We start from the raw sequence: 22,898 nt of genomic DNA on the forward strand, positions 1-22,898 counted from the left end.
ATATATATATATATATGTATGTATCTGGAGTTTGAGACCTAGGCTTATAGATTATATACTGGGCTTTTGTTTTTATTTATTTTGTCTTGTTCATTTTGTTTTTGTGGTGCAATGGATTGATCTCAGAGACTCTCACATTATAAGTAAGCATTTTACCATTGATCTATACTTGCAGCCTGCCCTTTTTATATTAAGATAGAAAACCATAGACCAAAGCTGTGAGTGTTACTGGTTTCTGTCTAATTGATAATTTATGTTGGTATATTGTCTATGTATACCAGTATTTTTTCTAATAAAACAAGTATTGCTATAGTATTTTGAACTCATATATCTAAGGCTTTGTAAAATTTAAATACTTTGAAATTGGAAGGGAATTATTTTTTATTTTAGCTTTTCCTATGAATGTGAGCTATATATGTTCATTGTTTTATTTTTTGATAGTAATTTGAAAATGAGTATGTCACATTAGCATGAGTCTTGGGTTCTGTGATTTTTGTTTCTATTTTATACATTTATATGGTCCTTTAGTAAATTTACTTAATATTTCTGTATCTGGGATTCTATTATAATAGTCCTGTTGGACAAGTAAGCTGTTCACTGTTCATTTTGGTATCTGTACTATCGTGTCCTACTCTTCGAGTTTTTTCAAAATGCTAAAAGCACATTGTTGTAACCCAAAATCCTGTATATTAATGTTTATCTCAGCTTCTGGTTGATTTAAGTAGGGTTGTAATAATGTTTTAAATTAAATACATTAATATTAATATTTTACAGAGTCTATCAGATTTGGTGGATTTTTTTCACCAAACTTAGTTTCTTCATTTCAGCTGGCCCAGCATTAAGTAAAGAGGAAAAAGAATTGGAAAGAAGAAAAGAATTAAAGAAAATACGAGTAAAATATGGTTTGCAGGTAAGAATGTTAAATATTGTTTCTTATGTTAAATCATATCTGATTTTAAATAAAAAATGCCTTTAGTTATACGAAGTAAATTATATATAACCAAAAAAAGCTACTTAGCATGAATTTGAGATTTACTTCTCTTAGTTGTGGTGTTCCCAACCTAAAAGCTATTGAGATTGGAGTAAAAGTGATGATAATAGCTTACATTTGAGTAGACATTTCTGGCTCTAAACAAAAATATTGCAGTAAGATGCCTTGAATAACTGAGGATTGATTATGATTTTGGACTTACCTTAAATTGTTTAAGACAATGTCATATAGGCTTAAAGTAAATAGATTGTCAGTCTAGAAATAAACTGTGTGTGTGTAATAAGTATACTTCACAGCTTATTTTCAACAAAGATATGAAGGTTTGGTGGCAAAAATATGAGGTTTTTTTTTTTTTCTAACATGGTTCTAGAATAATTAGATATAAACATGTGCAGAAAAAGAAAAGCAAATGAATGAACAATAGTTAATGTGTGCTTTGTACTTTATACAGAAGTAGCCTGAAAATGTATCATGAATATAAATATAAAGCCTAAGATCCTTAGAAACATTTAAGAAAGGGTTCAACAGAGGTTTCTGAGATATCTAACAACAAAAGCACAACCCATAAGAACAAATATACTTCCTCAAAATTTAAAATTTCTGCTCTTCTAAAGACATTGTTAGGGCCCCGTAGATAACTCAGTAGAATAAGCGCTTGCCTGGCAAGCACAGGGTCCTGAATTCCATCCCCAGTACCACAAAAATAAATAAATGAATAAATAAAGACATTGTTAGAGGGCCAGTCAAACAGTATAGAGGATTAAAGCGACTGCAAGCAGGTGCAGGGGCTGGGGGTTCAATTCATGGGCCTGCCATGCCAGCCCCACCCCCAGGGGAGCACTGAGACAGCAGTTGAGACTGGGCGTGGTGGCACAGGCCTGTAGCCCCAGATCTTGGGAGGTTGTAAACAGGTGGATCACTATGAGTCCTATCTTGTATTGAGACCCTGAACACTCTGTAGACCCTTCCTCAAAATACAAAAAGAAAGAAAGACAGACATTGTTAGGAGAATGAGAAGAAACTGGGCATGATGGCATAAACATGTAGTCTTAGTTACTTGGGAGCCTGAGTCAGGAGCATAATAAGTTCATTACCAGCCTGGGCAACCTAGCGCACAGCTTAAAAAATGAAGTCCAGGTGGATTGCCCCTGATCTCAGGCCATACTTCTGCCAAAGGGGTGGGGTGGGAAGGGAGAAAAAAAGAAAGGGAGATACAGAGACATTGAAAACATGAGCTGGAAAATACATTTTCAAATTATGTATCTGATGAAAGATATATCTAGAATATGGGAATTTAGTACAGAAGAAATTCAATGCAGAAGAAACCAAAAGCAGACAAAAAGGCTACCTTGTACTGTGGTGGTCACATGCGGACCCAACTTGGGAAGCTGAGGCAGCTTTGCACGAATGAATGAAAAAGTGAGTGAATACCAAGGCTATGCATAGACACTTTATCAAATATTACTACTCATGACAAGTACATAGATGTTGTTATTCATTGTTAATGAAATGTGAATTTAAACCTTACTGAGATAACATTGCATATCTATTGGGATGACTGATGCTGAATTTGACCATGCCAAAGGTTGGAAGGGATATAGAGGAACTGGGACTCATACAGTGGTGATGAGAGTATAAGCTGGTACAATAGCTTCGGAAAATAGTTGGTAATTTTTCAAAAGCTGAAGGGGATTGGGGGCTGGCTCAGTGAAAGAGCACTTGCCTACCATGCAGGAAGACCAAGTTTCAGTCCCCATTTAAAAAAAAAAAAAAAATTTAAACCATTGCAAATAAATGAAATATACACCATATGATTCAGCTGTTCTGTGCCTAGGTATTTACTGAAGAGAAACCCAAGCATATGTTGATACAAAGCTAGTGAATACACATTCTTAACTACTGTTTTGAAATAGCCTAAAACCAGGGTGTTCATCATATACAGGTATTGTCTCCTGGATAATAAACTTACTAAGGTAGGGGTTTTCTCTTTTTTATCTGTTTAACAGCAAAATTAAGACTTCTATAATACAGCGGTCCCTCACTTACTGCAGAGGTTACATTCCAGACACCCCTGCGAAAAGTGGAAGTCAGCGAAGTAGTGACATTACATTTATTTTAGTAAATAAGGCTTTATAAACCCTTCCTATACGTTCATAAACCTTACCTACACTTTGAAAAACACTTGCAATATTCTTAACCATTTTCTAAATTCATAAGCCTATGTAATTTTAACAACATATACTGTATGGTACTGCAAAATCCAGTGCTACGGTGAAAAATCTGCAATAAATAATTTCAATTAATATTTTTTTGAAAACTCAGTGAGTCTGCATAAGTTGAGCCGCAGAATAGTGAGGGACTACTATGTGTGCTGTCCTTGAGTTGCTCTCCAGTCCCAGCTTTCCTGGATGCCTGTCATTCTTTTTATGTTAGAGAATAGCAGGCACTCACAGTGGGCAAAGGAAATGCACCCTGATGACTGAAGCAGCACCAAATGTTGCTTCTTGTAGCACGGCCACACTTGGCAAACTCTGGTCTCAAACCACCATAGTCTAGCAGGCTAAGTTAGGTCTGTTTCCTTGGTGATTATTATTTCCCTATGGTCAACTCCCTATCATGGAGTTTAATGCTTTAGGCATTAAATACTTGTTGGATGGTGGGCTAATCATACAAATAAAATGGTATTGAAGCAACAAACTATTATTACCAGGATGACAGAGTGTCTCTTTTGTTATTTTTAATTATTTGGGTGCCAAGGATCAAACTCAGGACCTTGTGCTTGCCAGGCAGGCACTTATGCCATTGAGCTATGTCCCCAGCCCTTTATGTCATTTTTAGAGACTTTCATATTTTTTCACTTCGAAAAGCAAGCAGTATCATATTGTGTTAAATTCTTACCACAGGAACTTTTAGTTCTTTACAAAACAAGGGAAAATAGATTGTGTCTTCTAACCTCAAAGGTTTTGCATTTTTCCTACATACGGGTAGTTCATATGACATCGTAAGAATACAATAGTAAGTCATGATGTACTGCATTCTCACTATGTTACTGCCTTGTGTTTATGTTGTGGTACAATTTGAAATAATACAAAAATTGTAAACATATCTAGTAACACTTTATCTTATGCTATATCATATTCACTCTTATTGTTGTAGCCACATCAAACTTTTTCTTTTTTTTTTTTTTTTTTTTTTTTTTTGGTGGAACAAGGGATTGAACTCAGGCTCTTGCACTTGCCAGGCAAGCACTTATTCTACTGCGCTATCTCACCAGCCCCCACATTATTTCCTAAGCTTTGTTTTGTTTTTATCTTTTTGAGACAAGGTCTCGCTGTTCAGGCTGATCTTGAGCTTACTTTGTAGCCCAAGTTGGTCTCAAACTGTCAATGATTATCCTGCCTCAGCCTCCTGAATGCTGGGTCTTGTTTCCTAAGTAAAGCAAATGTACTGAAATTAAGTTTTTTAACTATTAGCTTTCTTTTTGTGTTTATTAAGAACACAGATTATGAAGATGAAAAGGCACTGAAGAATCCAAAATATAAAGACAGAGCTGGGAAGCGCAGGGAGCAGGTGGGAAGTGAGGGGACTTTCCAGAGGGATGATGCTCCTGCATCCATCCACACGTGAGTATTGGAGGCCAGCACTTGCGGCTTATCATTATGTTTGGATGTGCTCTGATTCACAGAGCAGTGTATTGGGACAGGGAGCTTTTAAAGGAACATCGGAACATGATGAAATTTTACACTTCCATGCTGGTGTCCCATTAGTCCCAGAAAATTATACATGTGCACACATACGTGAATACACTCATGTATGCATGACTTACATTCTAGATACCCAGCCCTATGAGTGTACTTTTATATATAATAAGCATCAAGAAGCCTGGGCTAGTAAGAAATTGGTGTACTAGTGTTGTTTATAAATTTATTTTATTTTTTATGTATTTAGTAGAGGGTCTACAGGGTGCACAGGGCTCACCACAGATCTGACTCATAGTGATCTTCCTGTTTTCAGCCTCCCAAGCGCTGGGATTATAGGTGTGTGTCACCATGCCCAGTCTCAATCACAGGCTCAGTGTGCCCCAAGGGCAGGGCCATCACAGCATGCTAGGGCATTGAAGCCCGGTTGCTGCACTCTGCTGAGCAGGCGCTTTAGTCAGCTGAGTTATCTGGTCAGCCCTATGATTATTTTAACATTCAAATATTTTCTTGATGACTCTGAAGCAATGTTGCTCATGTTTCTTTGGCTTAGTTCTTTGGTTTTGATAAAGTAGCTTCAATAAACATGAAAAATGGGGTTTTGAGGCCTACAGCATGACTATTTCTATGCTTAGTCATATATTAGCTACATTTCTTGAGTCAAAATTTAAATCTTTCATGTAGAAGTTATAACTAATTCCAAGGTTTTGATTCGATGTATTCTATTGATTCTAGGATCTGCTTATGAGTGCTTTATAATAACAAATGGGAAGTTTTTTCCTAATGGTACCTAAAACAGTTGTACTTCTAAAAATTTATGGAGTTAGATTTAATGAACTGTATTGTTACTAGTTCATTATGGAGCAACATAACTTATAGTTTGAGTGTTTTTAAAATAATTGTTGGAGAATATGAAGACAGCATGAGAGTTAAATTGTAGGGCAGGATTAAAAAATGAAACACTGGTCTGACATGGTGTGGTTTATTTTTACTAACATGCTAAGTTAGTGTGTTTAGACTGAAAATGTAATAATGAACATTAAATTAAACTTTTGAATTAGTGGAATGTGAAATCACAACACAAAATGCAAATAGTGCCATATATTCCTGTTTTTTCGTTTGTTTGTTTGTTCGCTTGAGGCAGAGTTTGGCTGTGCAGTTTAGGTGTATTAATATTGTGGAATACACATTTCTTGGACAATAAGTAGGAAATTATGATAATCCCAGCAGCCTGCCCTCTTTGTGCCTCCCTGCTAATCTCTGTCCCTCTCTCCTTGTTTAGAAGGCAACTGTCTTCCTCACAGCAATATATTCATTCTATTTTATAAATTTAAACAAATGGAACAATGTAGTGTTTAGTTTGTCTCATTATTCTTTTTGTGCTGCATGACTTTGTTAGGTATGCTTTATTTTTATTGCAAATTAATACTCTTTTATTAATTTATTTGTCCACCTGGACATCTGGATTGCCTCCAGTTGCTGTTAGAGTGCTGAATAAACATTCTTATATCTGTGATTGGGCATTTGGGTGCCTGCTTTTCTATTAAGTAGCATATCTAGGAGTAGAGTTGTTTTCCAGTTTCTTAGGTAATGTCGAAGAGTTTTCTAAAGTACTTATACCAATGATGGTCTAAAAGATTATGAGACTCATCCACATGGCTGACACTGACAAAGGATCTACAAACTGAGGTACAGGGTCTTAGGATAAACCCTGAGGGGATTTGACTGACCTTATCACATACAAAATCTGCAATTCTTGTTGTATAGGTCTTGCTTTATCTTGGTCTTAACCATCCAGCAGAAAAGTGTGAAAACAAAGTATAAGAAGTAAAGCCATGTTGTTATGTTGAGCCGTAGGGGACTCAGGTCAACAACTTCTGACATTGCCAGTCAAGTGGAAGACCCAATACTATTATGGACTAATGGACTATTTTGGAATATTTTGCTGAGTTCACCTATAATATTTAAATGGTGGAACTAAACAAAAAAAGGGGATACAAATGAATGACCATTTTGTATCTTTGTATTCAAAATGGTTAGGATGGATATATAGCTACATTCTCTTAATTCAGTGAATAGAAGGATTTGTTCTAATAGTGTTTGTAAATAGGATATCATGTCTGCATCTTGTACAACAACCACTAGGAAGACAGTATGCAATGTGTTAATTATTGGAACTGTCCTACCAATTTGATTTGAAACTATCTCCTTGCTATTTATTTCCTCAATAAAATTATGGGGAAAAAAAAAAAAAGAACAAAGAGGGTGATAGAAAGCACAGCTAGAACAGGGAACAAGGTCTGGAGCCCAGCAATTTCAGAGATGACTTTTGAGGTCTGCACAGTCCTATGGATAATCCACTATGACTACTGGACTGTATTGGATTATTTTGTGAATTCACGCACCTACAATATTTAAAAGGCAATGGAATACCCATCTCTGACAAAACTAAATGGAAAAGGGGGATAAAAATGAAGGACCGTTTTGTAACTGTATATACAAAATAGTTAGGATAAATGTATAGCTTCTTTCTCTTAATTCAGTGAGAAGTAAGATTTGTACTAATAGTGTATGGACAGGATATCATGTCTGCATGTTGTACTATGAATACTATGAAGACAACAATATGCAATGTATTGATTAACTGTCCTACTATCCTGTTTTGAAACTGTCTCATTACTATTTGTTTCTCAATAAAATTAATTTTAAAAAAAAGATTATGAATCAGTAATGTTCTGCTTTTTCTTTTAAGTGAAATTACCGATAGCAATAGAGGTCGGAAGATGCTGGAGAAAATGGGCTGGAAGAAAGGAGAGGGCCTAGGGAAGGATGGCGGAGGTGTGAAAACCCCGGTAAGACTGCACTTCCTTTGCTGTTTGTTTTTACAGTGGCATGCAGCAGCCAGCTGGTGCCCTAATCCTCACAGTGCGGTGGCCCAAACGGGCAAGGTTCTGCCTTTGTGGTCTGTGCCATGCCTAGATGTAGCTGTTCATTGTTGTTGGCATTTTATGTTTCATGGAAGACTCTTAGCATCCTGGGTTACCTGAAGAGTAGGAGAGAAGTGCTAATCCCCGAGCCGAGTGTTCTGTGTCTTCTCATTGTGTTAGTTTGTTTTGTGGTGCTGGGAATCAAACCTGGGGCTTCTGCATGTGAAGTGCTTGCTCCGCCACATCCCGAGCCCCTTTAGCTGCCTTTATAACAGCATCCTTTCAGCAGCTGTGCTGAGCACTGGAGAAACAACTAGTTTACTAACAGGTGGGTTCTGTATTAGCTGGAGAATCTTTTTGGTTCAAGAATCAGAGCACATAACATGCACTATAGAGGATAATGTCTTGTAAACAATACAGAGGTTTAATTCATTAATCTTGATTCATAGGCTGTTCCAGTTATCTTTTACAGAAAAAGACAAAAAAATACTTCTGAAATGTTCTAGTAACAGAACTTTCATATTACTTGGTACTTACAGAAGTAGATGGGTCAGTATGAATATGATAGCAACTTTCTACTTTTCATTGAGATACCCTGTAAAGAGCATGGATTGGGTTAGACTTGATTAGAGTATGTATGTAACCTGCCATTGATTACTTGTATGCATTTAGGTATGCTTAGTCGTCACTTGTGGATAAAAAATTGTTTTTCTATAATGTCCTGAAGAAAAAACCCTAAGATTAGTACTTACATAAGACACTCAGTAAATGGTAGGTTTTAATGTTTACAAAATAATGAGAAATCTTTCTACATGTTAGGAAAATAAAATTTTCATTATTATTTATTTAATTTTGCGGGGCTGGGGATTGAACCAGGGCCTCGCTCCTGCTTAGCACTGAGCTGTACTCCCAAGCCTCCTTTATGATTCTTAGTGTGTGATTTCTTGTGTACTTACTTACAAGAGAGCGGGACAGGCTTAAGTGTGCTGTGGCCTTTGGGTTAGAATGGGGTTCTGCAGCATCTGGATGTAGTCTGGCGGTTGTTCCTTGAGCAGCCCTGCTGTCTGCAGTGCTGTACTGTGCCTGCTGACAAACACACATTGTAAACAGCAAGGTTAATTTCCACAGATAATGGTATGTGTATTCCTGTTCGTATTTGATGCAGTTGACAGATTTTCACTATCATCAGCCTTTAATAAATCTAAGAATTATTAGAATACCATGTTGGACACAGCAGATGTCGATATGTTTAAATAAATTCCTGCTGAATTTTTGGTGACAGATCCAGCTTCAGCTTCGGCGAACACACGCAGGCCTGGGGACAGGGAAACCATCCTCAATTGAAGATGTTCCTCTTCTTCAAAGCAAGAGCAAAAAAAACTGGGACAAAGCCCGAGAAAGGTTTGCTGAAAGCTTTCCTGAATCCAAACCTCCAAAGGATGCCCCAGGGACCATCCCCTGGGTAAAAGGGACTGGGGAATGAAGAGTAGTCACAGAAAACAACTTCAGCTTCTTTTACAAGAATTTGGAGACTCTTACTGCAAAACATTTTTCCCCAGCAGAGTCAATAACACAGAGCTGTGTCACAGATACTCTCCCATGATTTAGAAATGTGTAATAAAGTGTGGCTTGCAGCTTGTAAAAACTGTTGTCCTGATGAATGAGTAAACAGAGATCACCAAGTAAGATCAGCTTATTCGTGAGTGGAGCAGAGTTGCCTGGCACAGGTGAGCATCAGACTTCCTTTCTCTCCTACAGCACCTATGAACACAACTAGCCATATGATCAGAACTCATGTAGCCACTAAGTCCTGAAATGTACATCATTCTTCACGCTATAAGCTGCACAACAAAAGAGACACAGAACTTATAGAAACAATTGACTGTGTGTATCTTGTGTACACCCGCCAGGACTTATATAAAACATGTTAAGAAAGCAGGGGTAGTGATGCGTAAATTTTACTTGAGAACTATTGAACAGGTGACATGTAGAAAAATCAGTGTTTTCTTCTGTGAAGAATCTTGATTTGTATATTCAGTGTTTACCCTTGGTTCATTTCCAGCTAAGGAAATGTTTAGATTGGGACAATGGAATGTAATATTGACATAGTCTGTTTTTAGGCATTTGTACTTTTGATAAATGCCATTGCAGATTTCTAGTGCAAGTGGGTTTCTAGCCAAGATCTCCAGCTCAAATATTTATTGAAAATGTCCTCAAATACAATAAAAACATTTTACTATTTAAAGGACTAACTCACTGAGCAGTAACTTAAGCATGCTAATGCACTTTGAATTTGCAGCCAGCCAGCGCCTGGCTGTTGAGCTTGCAGGTCGATGGCAGAGGAAGGCCACTGTGTGACAGAGAACAGCTTCCTGGCCTTACCATTTTTTCTTTCCTTTCTGTCCAGCTTTTCTGTATGCTACTTGCTGAGAAATTAACAATGGAACTGACTCTTTTGACAGTGAATATGAGCTATGGGCTCCTCATCTATGATAAATGTTTTCAAGACAGAAGAGAGGAGAGGAACATTGAGAAAAGAAAAACTAGGAGGAAAGATACTTGAAAAGCTGCCTGTTGTATTGCCAGACTCCATGATACATGGTTGAGGGGACAAAGGGTGGGGGAGAGAAATGAGTTATGTCCGCAGAGAGACAGGACCAGGTGGAGTCACTGTGGGCTGAAACTGGATGAAGTGCTCCACCCAGTATACTTGTGTATGTGCAGCAGCTCAGAAACAGCAGAGCTGGCCTGCAGCATGTGCTCTGAAGTAGGGCAAAGCGGTGTTGGCTGAGTGTGCCTCTCCTGCTAGAGTCTGAGGTGGGGAACAGTGCAGGGCCTCAGAGTAGATTTGGCTTGTGCTGGAGCTCCTCACTGGATTAGTGTATGGCTATCTAGTATTTCCCGTTTTTAGTACTATATTTGGGAAAAACTTTTTTTTTAATAATTTTATTGAGAAATAGTAATGAGACAGTTTCAAAACCGATTACTAGCACAGTTTCACTAATTAATACATTGCATATTGTTGTCTTAGTGGTTATTCATTGTACAAGATGCAGATATGATATCCTGTCCACAAACACTATTAGAACAAATCTCCCTATTCAGTGATCCACGAGAATACAGTTGTGTATCTATCTTAACTATTTTGAACATACAGATACAAAATGGTCGTTCATTTGTATCCCCGTTTTTTGTTTAGTTTTGTCAGAGAAGATTATTCCATTGTCATTTAAATATTGTAGGTGCCTGAATTCAGCAAAATATTCCAATGTAGTCCAGTAGTCCTTAATAGTAGTGGGTTTTCCATAAGACTGGCAGTGACAGAAGTTCTTGACTTGGCCAGGGGGATGGCTCAGTGGAATTAACACTTGCCTGGCCAGCACCAGGGCCTGAGTTCAATCCCTGGTTCCACCAAAAAAAAAAAAGAAAAGTTGTTGACTGGAGCCTTTTACAGCTCAGCATATTAATATGGCTTTACCCTCTGTACTCCGTTCCCACACTTCTCTGCTAGATGGTCAAGACCAAGACAAAGCAAGACCTATATAGCAAGTCATGTAACTTTATATCTGATAAGGTCAGTCAGATCCAGAAAAACATTTCTCATAGTTTCTTTTGCTAAGAAAATTAAAAAGTTGAAAATAGTAGTAAAAATCGAAATACACGAACTGTTTGCATTATTAAACCAATTCGCAGGTCCAAACTCAGGGCTCTGCTGGATAGGGTTTAATGCACTGAATAGTACCTGTTTCCATGTGTAAAATAAGAATTTTTAATCACATGCTTGTGTTAGCTAGCTAATGAGAAAATGTATATTGAAGCACTAAAGTAGTACAGATATGAGCTTCTATTTGTTTAAAAAGATAATTGTGAGTGTAGTGTATGCATAAAATTGTTTTATGTGCAGTATTTTAAATACTAGGTTACACAGTATAAATTTGCTAATTTAATGTCTTTTAAGTGTTTATTTTAAGTAGTACTACAAGTTGATGGCTTTTACGGGAAGGGCGATTACTGGAGATTGAGCCCATTTTGAGATGGGATCGCCTTAAGCTGCTAAATTGCCCCAACTGGGCCCAGACTCGCAGTTCTCCTGCCTCAGCCTCCCAGAGTGCTGGGATTATAGGTATGCACCACACCTGACTAGGTTGCTGAATTTTAAACAACCTAACATTTCCTATTTTTGCCAGTATCTGAAGAACTGGCACAGTTGAGAGCAGAAGATAACATTTCACATTAAATTAATAAGTTTTATGATAGAGGAATGATTTTTATCCTCAAAGAGGAGCTTTTTATCTGCTTTTGAAACAACTTTTATCTCCAGTGCTTTGTTTTTATTCTAGCTATAACTTTGTGAAAATTAATGGTTCACCCATATAAAACCTTTGGTTTTTCATGTTGAATATTATTTGTTATCTTTGCATATTTTCAGAGTACAGGTAAGAGAAAATAGGAATCTCAGACACAAGAAGGCACCGGCTGTACAGGCCTGAAAGGTGGGAACCTGTGTGTCCACTCTGCTGTGTCCTGACCACTGCGCACACGGTGAGCTCCCCAGCAGACTGCAGCAAGCACATGCAGTGTACATGTGTGGTGCGGTGCCTTGCACATGCCTCCTACCAGCCTCTGAGGTACAGAGGGCTCAGGTAGCTCTGAAGTGGTAGAAGTATAATGTGAACCCAGACCCTCAGACTCACATCCTGCTGGGGTACAAAGATGGAAACCCTCACTTTGTCCCTTCTGTTAAACAGGCTTTTTTACTTTGAGCAAAAAAAAATCTCTCAAGCCTAAGTTTTCTTGCTCATTAAAGTGGCAGGAAGCTAGCCTGGACATGGCAGCACACGCCTGTAATCCTAGCACTCTGGCAGGCGGAGGCAGGTGCATCACAAATCTGAGCCCAGCCAGAACAACTTAGCAACTCCATCTCAGAAAATTGAAGGACCTAGAGATTTATTCATTCCAAATTTTTAAAGGCCAGATTCTTGGGGAGGAGGGGGAGTTCTGCATGACTAGCTAAGGAGTCATCTGGAGTATCCGGAGCGGGTTGTACAGGCCTGCCCTAGCTCTCAGTACCCCATGGGAGCGCAGAGCTAGAGAGCTCCAGGAAGGAGAGTTCAGACGCTTGTGTGAAAGCTTTCAGCAGCATGTGTGAAGCACTTCGCATAGGCCAAGCTAAGTGTCCTAGGCACAGGGATGGAGTCAGGGGATGCAGTGGATGAAATAGCAAGAGTGCCCTGTCTTCATGAATGTACATTAATTTTTAAGTATTTGGCTGAACGTAAAGGCCAAGTAACACATGAAGGCTCTGGTGCTTCCATAATCCCAAATAGGATGTATTCAATCTGACGTTTTAAAGCCGAAGTACTTAGGTGGGGGAAGGAGGAATTCATTCATCTTAAGCAGACCTACTTAGGGTCTGTGCCTTCAGGTATGTTTTATTATGTTTCTGAGAGCAGGGTTGCGTAGAGACAGTAAGAGCTCATGACGCATCTCCAGTAGCCTGAGAATGATAGTGCCTGCTCAGACATTGGGTTTTGCAGCTTTGACTCTTTGGATTGGGTTGTTGAAGCACAAGACAAGCAAAAAGAAGACAAAACTGAAACTAAGAATTTGATCACAAGAAATTGATGCTGAGAGAATACATGGGAACCAGAAAGTCCCTGGAGGACAAAGCAGACATACTTGGGAAAGCTGATGAAGCAACAGAAGTCCTTTCTGCATGTGGATGAAGGATGCAGACTTGCAGAAGTTATTTCAGAAAAGTTAGCTTTGTTCATCTGCATTAAAAAGTGTTTCACTGTCAGCAAGCCTAGGATAAGGAAAAGTTGGATGCTACTAAATGTGCTTAAGTGTGTGAGAGTGTCACTTAGCTTGCAGTTGCTGACAGACTTGAGAGCAAAAGGGTTGCTGGCTCATTTGATTATTTTCTTGACCAAAAACCCATGAGAATATATACTGAAAGAAGAAAGCTGTCATTACCATTTAATGTTGTTCCTTTAAGCCTTGTGTTAATATTATAAAATCAGATTTCAGAGAATATCATAATTAAAAATTTCATTAAAAGGAACACTTAATACTATTTCAATATATAATGACTCCCAGTGCTATCCGAATTCATTCACATCGTAAACCAGCTAAAGTGAGCTTTAATCCTTACCAATAACATGCAGTGCTGTTAACCTGGTTAATCATCTGCCGTATTCACCAGACTGGGCTGTGACTAGTTGGCAGCTATCTTTGGAAAGATGATTATTTGCTAACATGAGGTTTACACTGTATTAAAGGCATGAATTGCTACTCTGAAAGAGGTGTCCCAGAAAGAGTTTAAGCATTGGACCTCTTTCAGAATAGCTAGTTTTTTACAACTAGTCTTTCGGAATAACTCATCTTCCCTTCCACTTTAAAGGGAATAGGGCTTCAGGCTGATAAATTGTTAATCACATGTAAGATTTATCACATTACTTAGTAGCTACAAGGTATGTTGAGTTTTGACTGGAATAGCTCACTGGGCAAATAAGTTGATTTTTTAAATAGAAAAATAGCCCTTTGGGGAAGGGAATGACTATAACTCCTGGCTTACCTGCAGCTGCTCCCATTCAGTGACACAATAGAAGTCATAGAGTGCTAACAGCATGTCAGAATTTTTGCAAATGATTTCTTTATGCTATATAAGGTGTGTGTTATCCCCATTTTACAGATGAGGAAACTGGATTTCAGCGCTAGGTGGATTCCCAAGTTAGCTCCTAATAACAGTGGTGGGAAACTTGGTCATTTTTTAAAAATTACTTTTCATAGTTTTAGGGATCAAATCCAGGTCTTCAAGCATACTAGCAAGTGCTGTAACACTGAGCTCCATCCCAGCTTGGAAGCTTACGATTATCATTGACATTGGCCTACAGAATACTGGTAACTCCTCACACCCCAGCATACACCTTTCATCATTACACAAATTCACGAACTTTTTCAACAGTATGGAGGCTTCCTTCCCGCCCCGGAGAAATTCTTGACACCTACTTTCTTGCTAGGAATGTCCTAGAAAAGTGTGGGCACTCCCTGCACTGGCAGGAAAAAAAGAAGGGACAGAATAGGAGCCGCTGTCATGTTAATTTCTAGGAAAGGGGCTCACCCACCAATCATCTCTTTCTCACAGCTGCCTTGGCCCACAGTGTAGAGCTGTGCTAGGCAAAACAGCTTCAAAGCTGTCTAACCAGTCCATAGGACTGTTAATGGAGGCCTTAGAGATAAGGAATGGGCAGTCCCTGGAAAGTGGAAAAGGCAGAAAGGATTCTCTAGAATTCCCAGAAGTAACTGCCAATATGCTGAGATCCATTTTGGACTTCTGGCCTGAAGAGCTGTAAGACAAATGTATTTAGGCAACAAAATATGCTAACCTTGTTTGCTCTGAGAGAGCTAGCCGACCTGCCAACACCAGAGCTCCTGGGCTGACAGAGTCACCATATACCCGGGAGGCACGTGGCGCTCAGTCCCAGGGCTGCTGCAGAGATGAGCTGAAAGAGGCCTTGAAGGGGACATGGCTGGCCATTCACCCACAGTGAGTGAGTAGCAGGCTGAGCTCCAGGCTCCCTTTGCTCTTTAGGAGCTCTGGTCTTCACTAGGACACTTAACCTGTCGGAAACTTGGGGCATGTGGAAGCCATGACAGCTCTGTGTGCTCTGCCTGCCACATGGCGTGTGGACACAAGACCATGGCAGAAGGCTGTGTAGTTACTGTGCTGCAGCTCTCCATGGTAAATAATGGAACTGGTGCCTTCATATGTTGTTTAGGGTACAAGCATATGTCTGTAACTTCCATCATTTTCTTCTGAACCTGCTGTTCACAAGAAAATTCAGGTCAGCCAAGCAGTTGACTTGCTAAATGCTGACTGATGTTTTAATATAGTTCCTGTAATTCTGGCATATGAGAGTTAAGTGATGGCTTCATCCATTTTCCAGGCAAAGACTTACGCTCAGGTTGTGTAGAAGTAAGGTGAGGCCTTTAGAAATTGATCTGGACAAGTCCATGGCAGAAAAACCAAGATTTTAAAAATAACATAAACATTGTATTTATGGATTCTTTCTGGGATTTTAGGGACAGACAACTATGTAAAGTGGAACTTGGGCCAGAATGTGAAACCAGACAGTTGTTGAGCCTCAAAGGGTGCCAACTTTTCCAGAGCCTTCAAGGATGAATTTAGGGACCTTAAAGGGTCCCAGCTGGTGCACGTTTGATTCTTACTCTGATTTTCCCTCACAGTGAGCACGTACTTTACTTCACAGCAGGACGAGTTGGAGTTCAGGGCACAGTGTGTGTCCTGGCACCAGCCGTTCACCTCGTTCCTGTGTGCACCTCTGCCACAGGCCATGCCAGGGGCACCGTGAGCTATCAGCAGTGCTGATGCCGCACACGTGGCATGCTGCCCCCTGTTGGCAGCAACAGCTTCCTGCGCGCTGCCCGTCACAGCCGCCTCCTGAATCCCCTCTGCATGCACAGCCCTTAGCTGAGGACACCAAGCTGGATGGACTCAGGTGACCTGCCACTCCCAGTGTCTCCTGAGAGTGAATGAATCCAGGGATTTATTTTCCTCATCTGTTAAAGGAAGGAGCTGGAGTGGACAAGAGCTCCATTTCTTTCCAGGTTTTCTGGAAATGGAGATAACATCCATCCTTGTGTTGGAGGTTCTGCTCAAGGGATCTGAGTGGAGAGGCAAGGGATTTGTTTGTAAGTAATGTTACTTTTTATTAGAGTGGTAATTCATTTACTAATGAACGTAATTACGATGTAGAAGCATAAAAAGAGAGCAAACCCTCTCCCTTAGCTGCCACAGCCAGCACCCAGGCAGCCGGGCCTTGAAACTGTCCACCACCCTGGGGCAGCCCCAGCCTCCTGCTCGCACTCTCCAGGGGAGCCTGCGAGCTTCTGAACCTGAACCTTTTGTTTCCTTTCAGTGCTTCTGACAAGTGGTGAAGTAGAAGACTCATTTATAGAAGTTGGTTTTGGTCCCAACAGATCCAAATTCAGATCTTACAGCCTACATTATGAATCTACATGAAGTTAAATTCCAATACTTGAGAGAGAACTTTTACTGTAGAGTAATATGAAAGCTGCAGAAAGCAGAAGTGGCAGGACTTTATGGGATCTTTTTCCTTGTTGCTACCTTGAGTTTCTGGATGTTCCAGACAAAATACCTGACACCCAGTTTAAAGGAGGGGAGTTTGTGGGCTCAGAAATTTGTGTCCATGGTCAGCAAGCTCAAACACAGAAACTGCTTGGTGGAAGGGCCTGGGGGAAGGAAGGATGCTTACATCAGGGCAGACAAGCCAAGGTCAAAGGAGCCAGGGGGAAGAGGTGCACTTCTGGCCACACTCCCAGGGCCCGCCTCTTCCAACCGCATCCTACCTTCTAATAACACACTAGGAAACTAGCTTCTAGGACTGCATCAGAGTTTAGGGGTCATTCTTGGCCATAACCTAGAGCTGGCCAAATAGCTCAGCGGATTAAGGCTCCTGCAAGCAGGCGTAGGGACCAGGGGTTCAATCCCCGGCCCTGCTGTGCTGGCCCCGCCCCCAGGGCACTCTGAAAGGGCAAGAGACAGTGTGATGGGGTGCACCTGTAATCCCAGCTCCTGGGAAGCTATAAACAGGCGGATCACTACAAGTCCTACCTAGTAGTGAGACCCTGAACACCCTGTAGACCCTTCCCTAAAACAAAAACAAAAAGAAAAACCATAACCTAGATGAAGCATTACATTTGTATGGCTCAAATAATTAAAAGTATTACGCACATTTTGACAAATCTATGTTATAAGAGTTCACTGGATGCAAACCAAACACCCTAATAAATGACACTTATAAAATTTTTATTGGCCAAAGAGCTTTAACAGAGTATTGCTTTCTTTTAGGCGTTTTTGTTTTGTTTTGTTTTGTTTTTTCTACTAGGTATTATAGTCAAGAAAGACCAATGAACTACATTACAGGAAAACCAACTTGTAAAAGTCTTGACAGTGGAGTCAATGCCTCAAATACTGATTGAGCAGCTTTTAGTTTCAAGGCACTGTGGGAGGAGGATGAGGAAGCTACTCTCAAACACTCAGGCCCTGGCAGGATTGAGTAAAACTAGAACCCACAGCCATCTGCTAGATAGGCTCTTCTAAGAGTTGTAAGACACAAAGTAAGGAAATCGGAGGAAGGAGCAGTCGAGGAAGGCATCATGCAGCCTTACAAAATGGGTGGGTTTTGTGTGTGTGTTTTGATGTTGAGGATCAAACCCAGGGCCTGAGACAAGGCAAGTTCTCTACCATTAAGCAGCATCTCAATCTATGGGATTTTTCATACTCAAGCAATTGAAGGGCTTTTGCAGGGGATACAAACCAAAGTATAGAATTGCCAAGGCTAGGGTGTCAGGAAGAAGTCCAATTTGGCTAGAATGTCCAGAAGATGTAGGGGGAGGGGTACACACAACTCTGGTGTGCAGCAATGGAGGCTCAAATGTAAGGCCACAGAGTCAAAGCTTTTTAAGTGACATCAAAGGCTTTGGAGGAGGAAAAATATTTCACCAACACTAACTTAGGACAGTTCTTTGGCATTGGCCAAGTTGTTAGGTAGAGGTGGTGCAGAAGGACAGGAATATGAGACCCACATGGATGCTAAGTGTTCCCTGTGTCATGGCCATAGGTGGGCTTACAATTTTGTGCTAGTGGGCTTAGTGGAGGGCCTGGGATCCAGTGAAACTGGAGTGCAGATCACTGATTTGTTATCTGCTTGTTTCTTCTTTGTGAAAACTGTTATGGCTTATGCCTTGTACTCTGAGCAACTAAAAATGATGATACATGGTGTAATAACTTACTCTATTATAAAATTTGATTTTTGCATAAAATAAAAAATCACTTTCTTACCAGTTGTGTGATTGTGAGGCTATTAACTTCTGGGTCTTCCCCATCTACCAAATGGGAGTTATGTCATGGATTTGCCATATGACAGGAAGTTACTCATCTGAAATATTTAGCATAGTTGTGACTGTTAGTACTAAATGCTCAGTAAGAGTTAATAATGTCCCTAGTTCCAGCTAATTCTACTAAACTGGGAACGCAGTTAGGAGACAAATAGGTGTCCACTAAGGTGACAGGCACATGGAGCTCTTGGGAAGCACTTCAGTAGCTGGAAGCCTGGCTTCAGAGGCTGGCACACTGGCTTTGGATCCCCTCTCTGCTGTGTACCAGCTGCCATTTGTTCAAGCTGCGGAACAGGTACTAGCAATTATTCCCCAGGGAGCCGCTAAGAGAACAAAGGGAGGGGATGCGAGTGTGGGGCTTGGACCTGAACTAACAGCGCTTAGAACATAGTGGCTATCAGTGAAGGGTAGGATGCTGAGAAGAACAGCTTTGCCCCTCCCATTGGCAGGGGCAGAATGTGCAGGCAGGGGCAGAATGTGCAGGGGGGGGGGTGGAGCCTGGGCCTGTGGGTCAGCCCCTGGGGAAAGCACTGGAAGATAGGGGAGGGTTCACTGGAGCACATAACTATAGCTCTATAACTGGCCCTGAAAAACAAAAAACTTCATAATACGTGGGTGCTTCACAAAGTTTTGGGGCAGAAGAGATGGGTTTCAATCTACAGTAATATGTGTATGAACCTTGACTGGACCTGATGAACAGTCATTGTTGAAACAATGACTCTGATTAAGGACTTCATATTAGAGGCCATAAGGAAGTTGATTATATTCTTAAGTATGATCATCATACTGTAACCATGATGACAATGTCTCTAAGGAGATACAAGCTGAAATACTTATGGGTTGGAAAGAATGTAAATAAGACAAAATATGAACTCTGCCAGTCTGGGTGGAGGGGATGCCCATGAGCATTCATTATTCTGTTCATTTGAACAGATTTGTTCAGTGGCCTTTCTACTCTTGCTGGATGCTTGGGAGTCAAAAAACGGGAGAACTAAAGCAGCCTGAGGAAAACTGAGAGAACTGGTTTACACCGGAAAAGGAGTTCTTTGGGAGGAAGCCATGTAACACCTACCAAAGGCTTTCCAAGGAGGAAGACACTAAGCGTGACAAACGTGGCTTTTGGCGAGTGGCGACCTGGGAAGACCTGAGTAAGCCCTGAAAAGCTGACCTGTAGATGAGCCTAGCAGAGCAAGTGCGGGCAGCTGGCGCTGCTTGGCCCAGCACTCCCAGAGCTCGGTTTTCATGCGGGAGACTAAACTGTGGGAAAGCGGCCGTGTGTGGTGGGGCAAACGCCGAAGAGGGCAGTGGCTTTGGACACAAAGGGTGCTTCCGCCCTGGGCCAGAACAGGAAAGCAGCGCTGTGGGGACAAGGGATATGGTCATGTCTTGCTGTCTGGAGGTAAAAATACAAGGCCAGAAAGGGGCAAGTGGCGACACGTGCTGTGGGGCTGTGACTGGGAGAAGACAGCCGAGGTGCACGGTGCGAGGCCCGGGAGCCAGTGCTTGGAGATGCCTCAGTGAGGTTCTGGAGACAGTGAGGGCGAGGGCGGAGAGCAGCCGCAGAAACTACAGTCTCCTCAGCAGAACTCTGCACTAGGCCAAAATCATCAAGAGTAGATGACACTGCGTTTCCATGCCCTCCCTGGGTTGGCACGGCGCACAGGCACATAACGTGAAGTCCGCCGTGTGCAGCAGCTCCAGGCCTTAGTCAGCAACCTCAAGTGGCCTGGCACCAAGGCTGCTGGGGCTCTCCAGTCCCCTTCTGTGAGGCTCTGTTCCTCGTACACAAGCGTGCCCGCCCAAGGCGCAGGAAGTCCAAGGCACCAGCAGGAAGCAGGGCAGGTCTTGGGGGGAGGCCCCGCATTTGCTACTCTACCATCTGCGGCTGTAACGGCCGAGCCCTACAGCAGGACCTCCGTGGCCTCGCATCCTTCCCGGAGTCTGGTCTCGGGGTCCTCTTTCGGGACAGCGGCCGGGGGCGGCGCTGCAGGCCAGCCCAGCTCCCGTAGCCTCGCCTGCAGGGCCTCCCGCTCAGCCAGCAGCCGGCGCTCCAGCGCCCGCAGCGCCCTTCGCCCCCGCTCCAGGGCACGCTCACCCCGCGCCACGGCGGCCTCCCTCCGCGCAAGCTCATGCTCGCGCCGCCGGCCCTGCTCAGCCAGAGCGCCCATCTGCTCCCGCAGCCGCGCCCACTCTCGCTCGGGAGCCGAGGCAGGGCCGGGCATACTGCCGCTCCCCAGCCCTCGTCGGGTACCGCCACCCTCCAACTCCTGCCGGTGCACGCTCTTCAGGTGTCGCCACAGCACCGAGGTCCCCGCCTGCAAGCCGGGGCCGCGGCCCACCTGCTGTCCGCACAGCCGACAGGTGGCCCAGCGGCCAGCCGGGTGCCCGGGGCGCGCAGGTGCCAGGTGGAAGTACCCCCACGCCTCAGCGTAGGGCGCCCCCAGGCGACCGGGGCACACGCCGTCCTGCGCCGTAGCCTCGTCCGGCCTGCTGCTCTCCTCCATGGCCAGTGCAGGCTCTCCACTCGGCATGGCCTCCACAAAGTCTGCAGCCAGAGAGCAAGAGGAGGAAGAATTACTATAGGCACACAGTGATGGCCGTGATCTCCACGAAGCTTGGCCTCCTCTCCTACACGTGAAAATTCTACAGATCCCCGGGTTTCTTCCTCCTCACAGTACTAAGCATGCAGATGCTGGATGGTGCGATTACAATTGTCTAGACCTCATGCTAGGTCTCTCCGCGACCAAGAGTCTCCATGTAACATTTACACTACTGGTTGGAAGCGAAACTTCTTGAACACAAAGAACCAGTTTAAGTATATGTTGTGGACACGAACTAATCTGTTATAACTAGTGTTCACGTCCTTAAAAAGTTTTTTCTCTTTAGAACAAGGGACATTCTTCTCTGGGTGTCGCACAGCAAACTTAAGAAAGGAGCAGAAAATAAAACTTATTTTGTTTCTCTAGGGGTAGAAGTGAAGCTTGTTTAAATGGCTTTCATGAACCAACACATGATCCCAAGGCATAGACAAGCTGGCTGGGGACGAGCCCTGCCAAGTGGGAACATGGACTGTCTCTCGGAGCATGCAGAGAACCCACCTCTGTGAGCTCGCCAGTGCCTGTTCAGGCTGCCAGCTTCTGAATCAGTGGCAGGGAGGAAATGAAGGTCCAGATGCTCTTGGAAGGACTAGAGGCAAAGCTGTGAACAAGAAAAATAAGTCATGATAACAACAGCATCTAGTGGAGGCTTTTAATTCAGTTGCTAATAGTATTGTTACAGAGGCACTATGATTTTCTAAACCTAATTTATTCTTTTTCCAACCAAGCAAGTCTATTCAGGATTAGGTGTGTCATTTAACAGATCTCTTGCATTAAAAAAAAAAAAAAAGATAAGAATCCAGTAGAACAGCGATAGCCAGCACACACCTGCATGTCCATGAGACTGAACCACAAGTGTGTAACTGTATGGTGAAGTGCTAGTGGTGGTGTGGGTGTGAGGCTTGAATACTGACACTGGAGAATAACTAGCCGGTGAGGCACTCCCACTTCAGGGACAGGGGTGAAAGAGACAGAGCTCCACTAAGCTCTGGAAGTGCAGAATCCAGCACCTTGCAAACATGGGCTGAGCAGCCAGGAGATCTGGGGTGAGCCCAGCAAGTTGGCACTGAACAAGAGGCACCCCGGATTTCCCAGGCAGCCAGGGCGGAACTGGGAATTGCCTTATGAAAGCCCTATCATCTGAGTGTACTGCTGGGGAATCAGAAGCCCGGCGCTTCCCACCCACCCCCCCCAAGACCTAAGCACAGAGAGCTATGTGTTGCTGTAGGGTAGTCTGAGATGTTCCACTTCAATTTAAATCTGATGGTGCAACTCTGTGAAGAGGAACAAGACCAGGTGCATGAGGGGGTTCTCCCAGATCTGCCCCTCCCACAGTGCCTGAGGTTCCCCCAAGTATAGATGGTGCAGGCTTGCTTCCTTTGTCCACTGTGAGGCACTCCAGGGGGTACAACACCATGGCTTGGGCCTATGCCACACGTTGGGTACACTGACCCAACTGGGCCTCAGGCATGACCACAGGGAAGGGCTCACAGGGTGGCTCCCATAGTCACTGTGTCCTCTGGTACACACACAGAAAGCTCTGGAGTGAACAAGGCTGTGCTGTGACCTGCCTCCACTCTGCCCTCTTCTCTACGCTGGCCTGTTTGACAGGATCAAGAAGCAACACAAGTAACTGCAACTAGGACAGACTCCCCCCCACCCCACCTCTTGCTGGCCAATTCTGGGGTTAGAAACAGAGTTTTCTTTCCTTTTCTTTGTCTTCTTCCTCCTCCTCCTCCTC

General features: G+C 42.6%; 2 protein-coding genes across 2 annotated transcripts in view; one reads left to right on the top strand and one right to left on the bottom strand.

Moving 5' to 3' along the window:
* Nucleotides 1–9,864, top strand: part of Aggf1 (angiogenic factor with G-patch and FHA domains 1) — a 30,101-nt gene extending 20,237 nt beyond the window's left edge. The window contains exons 11-14 of the mRNA XM_004647804.2: nucleotides 828–910; nucleotides 4,487–4,614; nucleotides 7,442–7,541; nucleotides 8,899–9,864. Coding sequence (XP_004647861.1) covers nucleotides 828–910; nucleotides 4,487–4,614; nucleotides 7,442–7,541; nucleotides 8,899–9,099 — 512 coding nt within the window. The 3' untranslated portion in view covers nucleotides 9,100–9,864. The remainder of the gene's footprint in view (nucleotides 1–827; nucleotides 911–4,486; nucleotides 4,615–7,441; nucleotides 7,542–8,898) is intronic.
* A 7,429-nt stretch (nucleotides 9,865–17,293) lies between these two features.
* The window catches only part of Zbed3 (zinc finger BED-type containing 3), a 17,291-nt gene continuing 11,686 nt past the window's right edge, over nucleotides 17,294–22,898 (bottom strand). The window contains exons 2-3 of the mRNA XM_023708086.1: nucleotides 21,659–21,746; nucleotides 17,294–21,105 (exon numbers count right to left, since the gene is read on the bottom strand). Of these exons, the coding sequence (XP_023563854.1) occupies nucleotides 20,462–21,091 (630 nt within the window). The 5' untranslated portion in view covers nucleotides 21,092–21,105; nucleotides 21,659–21,746 and the 3' untranslated portion in view covers nucleotides 17,294–20,461. The remainder of the gene's footprint in view (nucleotides 21,106–21,658; nucleotides 21,747–22,898) is intronic.

Source organism: Octodon degus, unplaced genomic scaffold (assembly GCF_000260255.1).
Source record: "Octodon degus isolate 3935 unplaced genomic scaffold, OctDeg1.0 scaffold00328, whole genome shotgun sequence".
Lineage (NCBI taxonomy): Eukaryota > Metazoa > Chordata > Mammalia > Rodentia > Octodontidae > Octodon > Octodon degus.